Here is an 8,415-nt window from a genome sequence, read left to right on the forward strand (position 1 = left end):
GAAATATCATTTTTTCATTTTTTTCACATTATATTTTAAATGGAAAAATATAAACTGTTGTTTTAGTTTGCCAACAAAGGGCCACATTTCTCTCCTGAGCAACAGTGTCTTTATATTGGTGTTCAAAGGTTATTGTGCCATATGCCCCCTCGGAAGAATAACAAATAATTAATAATAAACGCAGTCATTCAATATTATTTCATTGCAAGGATACATTTTAATGCTAACTCCGGCTGGCTTGGATCCGCTAAAGCGTGTCCACCACCTTACTCTCATTTTTCCTATTTCGAGCTGGTTTATCGAAAATGAAAGTAGGTTTTAAGTTTATTTTACAATTACATATCAGGTAAAATTCTCAACTTGTATTGAAATACAAAAAGTGTGAACAGTTTCGCTGGTGCAGGCATTGTTAAGTTTATTGGCAAAAAGTATAGATTCCTTACCAGTGCTGTGGCTGTCATATTATTTTGTTCAAGGCGCGTTCATTCAAAGCTTTCCGTACAGTGTAACGTAAACGTGTTCGGGTGAATGCGGTGAAGCCTTATAAAGGGTATGTGTAGCGATAAGCAGAACATTAGAAATCGACAACTGATATAGCGGTAGTCGGAGATGAAAGGGAAATAATGCGTATTTGTGAAATCATGTCGGCTTTAAAGGGGCATGGTCACGATTTTGGTCTGATTTTATAATTTACAATGCTTTAGGAATGCATTTGTGATGATCAACCGACATTTAAGAGTCAATCGTAAAGTTATAAGCAAGATACAGGGCCCACATTTCTTTGTCCTGTAAACAAGGTTCGTGTTCTGTTTTTGTTTGCATATGTTCAATATACCTGTTAAAATCTTTTTCAAGCTGATTTATCTATCTTTGTATTCATTTTTAGCATAAATAAGCAGTTCTTAATGTTTAACACATTCATTTGTGGTCTTAAACTGGAATTTTATCTCCAACGTTAAAAATGTAAACAAAAGCTTTGTTTACATGCAAAGAATTGTAAGCTGTGTAACGTGTTTATGACTCAACAAATGACACTAAAATTTTGGTTGCTTATCTAAAATTTCTTACTGAAGCAATGTACAGCAAGAATTGGAAAAATAATTTGTGACCAAAATCGTGATCATGCCCCTTTAAGCGACAAAACTTGCACTTTGAAATACCAGTATCTAGCGATTAAATTCAGATCTGAAATGTTCAAAGCAATACTATTATTAATCATATATAATTATTATATGTAATGTTTTTTTATTAGTCAGCTCAACTCCTCTTTACCAGATAAATGGACTTTCGAGAAAGATTGCAAGTTTTTGAGCACAGTTTAAAGGTGCATATTACCAGGAAATTCCGGTCCCATACTTTTCTGGGAATTTTGGTCCTTTTGAATTTGGAAGTTGGGCCGTATTAAGACTATTGTAATGTTATAAAACAATTTCAAGTGCAACTGCTATTAAACCGTTGTAAGGAATTATTAAATTTAAAGTTTAATCTTTGTTATTATCTTTGCTAGAATATAGGGTTATTCTTACCCATAACAGAATGTCGGGCTCGTCCGGGATACTAATTTCGTTAATTTGCAGATTGAGTTTAATTTTGTTGTTTTGTTAAATTATTTATTTAATTATTAATTAATTCATATCGTTGGTAACGGAAGACCTTAATAAGAAACGTAACGAAAACAATAAAGTCTTCCGTTGGAAATAACTAGACGCTCGTTGCGAGCAACGATAGGTCTTCAGTTTGAAGGCACCATAAAAAGACTATTGAGATAGTTGTTCCTTTCCATTTAATACTCTATAAAAATTTTAATAGAATCAAAATTAATGTTTATCATTCATAGAATTTTACAAACAAATCCTTGTTGGAACTGGCGGGTGTGATGCTGTAATGGGATTTATCGTGCTTATACCTTTTCTGACTTGGGGCCTCTCATTTGTATTGTATAATTTTCTATTAGAACTTAGAGAGTCCATGAGAGAGAGAGAGAGAGAGAGAGAGAGAGAGAGAGAGAGAGAGAGAGAGATTGTCTATTTATTTATAGTGTTCATGGAATCAGTATGTCTGTCAATAGACACATGTATATACATGCATGCGTGTATCTATGTATGTGGATAAATAATAATCAGTCCACCTTTTAAAGCCATGTAGAAAACTTACTTAAAACGTGGGTGCATTGCTAAATATTGTGTGCGTCATTGAGATGGCGGCATTTCTTTGATGCCGGCAAAGCGACCAAGCGAACTCTAATGCGGTCGTACTGCAGGGGTACTTCGGCGGCATGTCATTGATGCCGGTGGGTCACCGACGATGCCGGTGATGCGACGAGCGTTTGAATTTAGCGAACTCCTGATGGAAACGAGCTATCTATTAATTCTTTTAAAAAGCCGCTATGATTTCTATTTATAATAAAAATAAAACGGAAAACATTAAAATCAATAATTTTAAAGATAAAATCGTTAAACAAAACAAAATTAAGAAAGAAAAAACATTCGGCACTTGGGGACCAAACCCTGGTCGCCTTGGCACATGTCCAACACTCTAACGACTGCGCTAAGGTTACCACTCAATCACATTAACTGAACTGAGTCTAGATTGAAAAAGATCTATAAAAATGTCAATAGAAGTTAATAACCGTCCCTGTTAGAATTTAAAAATAATTCATTTATTGCCACACATACATCAACAATTACAAATAAAAGATACCTGCACCAAATCAGCACCATGTATGAGTATCCTCCTTGAGAACCCAAGAGTTAAGGAACTGCCCCCCCCCCCCTCCAGCAGTCATGGTGGCTGTGGGCGGTCCAGCAGTCATGGTGGCTGTGGGTGGTCCAGCTGTCATGGTGGCTGTGGGTGGTCCAGCAGTCATGGTGGCTGTGGGGATTCTGGTTGTCATGGTGGCAGTGGCTGGTCTAGCAGTCATGGTGGCTGTGGGTGGTCCAGCTGTCATGGTGGCTGTGGGTGGTCCAGCTGTCATGGTGGCTGTGGGTGGTCCAGCACCTTATAATTAAAACGCATTTTTTTTATCTTAAGAGACATATAAAACATTAACAACCTAAAGCCCCCGATGAATTTAAATTCATGATATGCAGTTCTGAAGCCTCATGGTACTTTACATTTTTTCACGTAGCTATGACAATATTTATCTATTCGATTGATAACAACTTAACAATTAACACATTTAATTCGCCATCTTTAATATAAAGTCATAAAGAGTACAAGTCTAGGTGTAGTGAGGTAAACATGGTAAGTTCACATACTTTACCTTGCATAGAACTAAAAATATACACAGTCACTATTTTTTTAATCATGAATTACATGCATATATACCCAGCCTATATTTCAAGAATTAACCTGCACAACAATCTTTATCAAACGTACATGAGTCTAGTATATATTCATGTACCTGAATTCTATACTTGGTACAAAATAACAGCAAATTAATGAAGATTTTGGGATTTAATTTTTAAATTATGAGCCATAATATTATTATCTCTAAAATTTAACATTATGTTTTAAGTAGATATTTTAAGGGTTTGTCAACATCAAAAGCATTATTTTAGGTATAAAGAATCATTCTTTTAAGTATTATGAGGTGATAATTTCGGTTGGGGCGTGGTCAAACCCAATAAAGCCCTAATGACTTTATGATAGATTTGACCATGCTCCAACCGAAATTATCACCTAATAATATTCGTGCGGCTATGTTTAGGCTGTCCGAAGCTAAATTTATACCGAAAAACAATACTATTTTATTATCGAAAGAAAACTTTAACAGAGCGAATTTTTTAAAACTTTAATTACATAAATTAACAGTGATATCAAGCACTATATTTGATGATTTTTTGTGACGTCACACATTTTTCTTAAGCACGTAATGGGCGTATCCTAACCCGGTAAATAATCTATATAAATCTCACCGGGGCAAGTGAATAATGACATTAAATCAAAAATATTTTTATGAAAAATCATTTGATTATTAAAGTAATGTATTTTGCAGTTTTGCTGGGGGTTCGTATTACCATTTCGTTTATTTGAAAATTTTTCAAAACATTATGCCTCATCATGAAAATAAGGCACATTTTTACCTTTTAAAGTTGATTTACACAAAATCGGGTCAATTGGTAGGTTTCCCCCAGCAATATGCACAATGGTACTTATTTTCTCTCCCATGTTTAATTAAAATATATTAAGATTGTATTGATCTTTCACTTGCGCCAAGCTGTTTTTTTACATGCATATACATATCACCATTCATTAGTTTACACGTATCAGTGGGAGTCTCAAAACCAGTAGTTTATAAATAGTTTTTTACATAATACAAAGCTTTAAAACTGTTGAGTTTTTGATACTCCATATTGGCGATGTTGAATTTAGTATCACTAGTATTTACAACAACGTCTATGTAAAGGAATGAAGTGGTTTTATAATGCACAATAACATTCACATATTACGTAACAACACATTCCCTTAGAACAATTGAAAGGAATGCAGATCGTGACGTCAAGTTAACTATGACGTCATATCTTATGAAGTGTATGTATTACGTATGTATTACGTGAAATGTATTATGTAACAACACATTCCCTTAGAACAATTGAAAGGAATGCAGATCGTGACGTCAAGTTAACTATGACGTCATATCTTATGAAGTGACTTATGAAGTGACAAGTGACTTTTTACACATCACTGTGAAATCAATCGGGCAGCCTTAACATACCCGTGCAAAGAATGATGTGATCCTTAATACTTATATTTATATTATTTCCAATTTCTACACATAAATACAACATAAATTAAGTCAATATTTTTCATGTAGCACATGCTATGTACTATTACTATGCAGCACAGCCAATACCTTTTTTCCGTTATGCTATTAGACTGTGACGCCCATTTTGTGTCGCTAATCTTTTATGAAATCATTGGGTTTTAGGTTTCAGAATTGATTGGTAAGCTTATCACAGACAAAGACAGTAGAAAATGTGAATATTGTAATGTAGATGTATATACATATACATGCGCATAGTTAAAAAAGCATAAGCATCACACAATGTAAGAAAGCTATAAACACACACCATCCGAGTACAAAAGACAACACAAAGCAAGAGGGCTACATCACACATTTCCATTATGTGCATTCATATACTTACAGCACTGTTATTTTTCAAATACCTTAAAATCAAACAACTATTGTAGAATCATTTAATTTCGTGGGGGCCAATTTTCGTGGACGATTCAGTTTTCAGTTTCAATAGGTAAACCAAATCTTTTATGATTAGTTTTTTCATTGAGGATGTAAATTCGTGGGCGAGGGCTACCTACGAATACCACGAAAATTGATCCACCACGAACTTTAATGATTCCACAGTATATAATGTTTAACTTGCTCAACAGTTAACACATTAAAAATAATTCTTCAAAGTTTTTGAAATGGTCAATAGGTTTTTGAGAAGATTTATAAAGACTTTTCTCTCTCTATATACATGTATTCCAATGTAAAAAGTTAATGACCCACTCCCCACAATTGTGCCCCCCCCCCCCCCCCCCCCCCCCCCCCGCGGGATCTACACTAAATCATGATGCTTGATCCACAGAAGTTACAGATTTTTTTGTGGCCAAATTGTCTAAAATTGGTAGAAGATTATTAAACATTTCTTTTGTTTTCATTTGTGTGTGTGAAATTTTACCCCCATTGTGGCCCCATCCTACCCGAGGGTTCATGATTTGCACAGACTGGAATCTTCACTATATATGAATATAATTATCTAAGTATTCTGGTCGATCTGATTAGAGAATATTTTTTACATTTTCCTTGCATACTTAAAATTCTCAGGTGAGCTCAGAAGATTATTAAAATGATTATTATTAGAATAAACTTATTCAAGAGATTTATATTTCAATCAAAACAATTATATCACTTGTAAATACTGGATACATACTGTAAAGTGATTTCTCCATCTCCAGCACATGATGTAGGAGGGCATTATCAGTCATGCCTGTTGGTATAGCTTAAAAAGGAAAGAAATCTGATTACTAAAATCATCAATATTTTCCCCAGATACAGCTCTAATAATTTAAAAACATCTTATACTTGATAAATCAGAAACTAAGTTCATTACATGCAAAAAAAAAAGTTCTTTATTTTATTGCAGTTTCTGTAAATGCATAGGCGCCAGAATGCAAAACCATTCAAAAGCATAAATAATTTATTTATTAAGGTAATTTAAAAATGCAATAAATGGTCTAGTAGTTTTTGTGATGTTCATTATTGTCATAAATATGATCTTTGAACCCAATGAAAAGTTCAAAGAGAATTGAACCTTTTTTGCTCATATTAAGACTAAGTTAAAATTTTGATTATTTTTAAAGAAAACAATTTTTGCTATCTGAAACTTTTCTTTGCTCATTATTAAGAATTTTAAATTAAGATGGATGGAAGATATGGAAGATATGTCACACAACTGCATGAGCAGAAAAATATTATCTCTTCCCCCCCCCCCCCCCCCAAAAAAAATAACCCCGAAAAAGTAAATATATATGTAATATTCTAGGCTTTTTCTTACTAGGCTGAACTTTCTTCGGTGACAGTAGTCTCCTGGCCCTATGCTGTAGAGCGTGAGGGGTCAAATGGCTGCTTAACACCAGGGACTTCAGTTCCGAAGACTTCCCAACAGATGACGATTGAGGGGAAGGAGCCTGCTTCAAAGACGAATGAGTTTCCCTCTTTATCTTGACTGCCTCTCGTCCCTCAGGAAAGTGCATCATGTACTTCCGAAATTTTTGTTTGTTGATGGTCTGTTCTTTGTTGTCTTTTGGTTGCTCCTTGCTGGATTCTGCCTCCATTTCCATTTTCATGACCAACCATCCCGCATATCCAAGGCAATTTTCCAGAATCCACCTAAAAGTTTGGCCTCTATAAGTACCAAACTGAAGTTCATGTTGCCCCAGTACATCAACTTCATTGCTGGTTACTCCATGCTGCTGGCGAATATGTCTCAAGGCAATGGCTCTGACATGTTCATCTGTCTTTGGTTTCCCCCAGTATCCCCTTGCCTTGTTCTCTCTGGCAATAGAGACTGCAGCTGGTGTGTCTGATAAATTCAGCTTTCCATTGGCATACTTTCGGAAATTTGGGGTCCTCATGCTACAAGAAAACAAAGTTAATTTAATTTGAGAATAATTTGATTCATGATAGAATAAATTTATATCAAATCAATAATTATCATTACTCAAAAAAGTCCAATTAAACAAATTGAATCACACTCTATTTAATGCACCACAATACAAAATGCAAGAATGCGAATGGTTTAGTAGTAAGGATACTGTGGAATCATTTAATTTCGTGGGGGTCAATTTTCGTGGAATGCGGGATTTTTGCTTGTTCATGGGGTTGTGATTTTGTGAACGAGTCAGTTTTCATTGTCAGTAGGTAAACCAAACCTTTTACAATAAGTTTTCGTTGAGGAAGTAAATTTGTGGACAAGGACTACCAACGAATACCACAAAAATTGAGACACCACGAATTCTAATGAAACAAGAGGCCCATGGGCCACATTGCATACCTGACACAACTGTATTGTACTCTATTGCATATGCTTTGCATGTGATCAAAACTTCTGAGAAGCCTTTCAAGCCTCAAAGTATTTGAACATTTTAGTAACCAAGTTCTCATCCAAGTAAATTTGTTAACAAGCTGTACATTTAAGGTGGCTCACTACACCTGGAAATAGTTTCTCAAATCAGCAGAATATTGTTTGATTTTGATAGTAAACCCGAGGTAGATTCAAACTTATGATCTGTGGTTCACAAGCCCGCTAATTTAACCGCTGAGCTATGGTGATAGTCAACACAATCTTTCAATAAAAACAATTTAAACAAAACATTTAAACGCTATCTTATGACATAGTCTCTTAAAAATGATAAGTCTCGGTGTAGTGAGGTACTTAACATTCATTATGTAAACAACTTATTTCTCAACCTACAAAACTCTTAGATTTCTTCTACTCTAACTTATCTTACAAACATAATATTTCACTACAGTATTTTCAGCAAAAATAACTTATTACAGACAAAATCTTGATGCACCTAAAAGCTCCTTATTTTTTGAATAACATTGTCAAGTAAAATTATTACAAAAGTTTTTATTTCCAAAATCATTTAAGATATATTACAGTACTGCTCTTTGGTGTAAAGTAGCATTAAATTGCAATCTTTCAAATCACGTTCTGAAATCAGAACTCATTATCATATACCTCAGTCTACATATTTTTAACAATATGAGAGAAATTCAATTTATTTAATCGCAGTGAACAGACTAATTTGCCTCAGGAATAAGACATGCTCTCGGTAAACTGGATTCTTTCTGACTCCTTCAATAGTGTACTTTAGTTGTATATATAACCTAAAATATAAGACATA

The 8,415-nt window shown here is 34.3% G+C and overlaps 1 protein-coding gene across 1 annotated transcript; it reads right to left on the reverse strand.

Annotated features, from left to right (window-relative positions):
• Positions 1-5,617: 5,617 nt before the first annotated feature.
• Positions 5,618-8,415, reverse strand: LOC128167961 (uncharacterized). Its single transcript, XM_052833990.1, has 2 exons — positions 6,561-8,415; positions 5,618-6,005 (listed from the first exon to the last, which is right to left on the reverse strand). Exons 1-2 carry the CDS (start codon positions 7,138-7,140, stop codon positions 5,887-5,889), a joined length of 699 nt encoding a protein of 232 aa, XP_052689950.1. The 5' UTR covers positions 7,141-8,415; the 3' UTR covers positions 5,618-5,886.

The sequence above is a fragment of the Crassostrea angulata genome, chromosome 10 (genome assembly GCF_025612915.1).
Source record: "Crassostrea angulata isolate pt1a10 chromosome 10, ASM2561291v2, whole genome shotgun sequence".
NCBI lineage: Eukaryota > Metazoa > Mollusca > Bivalvia > Ostreida > Ostreidae > Magallana > Magallana angulata.

Coding starts and splice junctions, on each gene's coding strand:
- LOC128167961 (XM_052833990.1), bottom strand. CDS start 7,140: ATGAGGACCCCAAATTTCCGAAAGTATGCCAATGGAAAGCTGAATTTA. Junction 6,006..6,560: donor ACCGAAGAAAGTTCAGCCTA/GTAAGAAAAAGC, acceptor TTCCTTTTTAAG/CTATACCAACAGGCATGACT.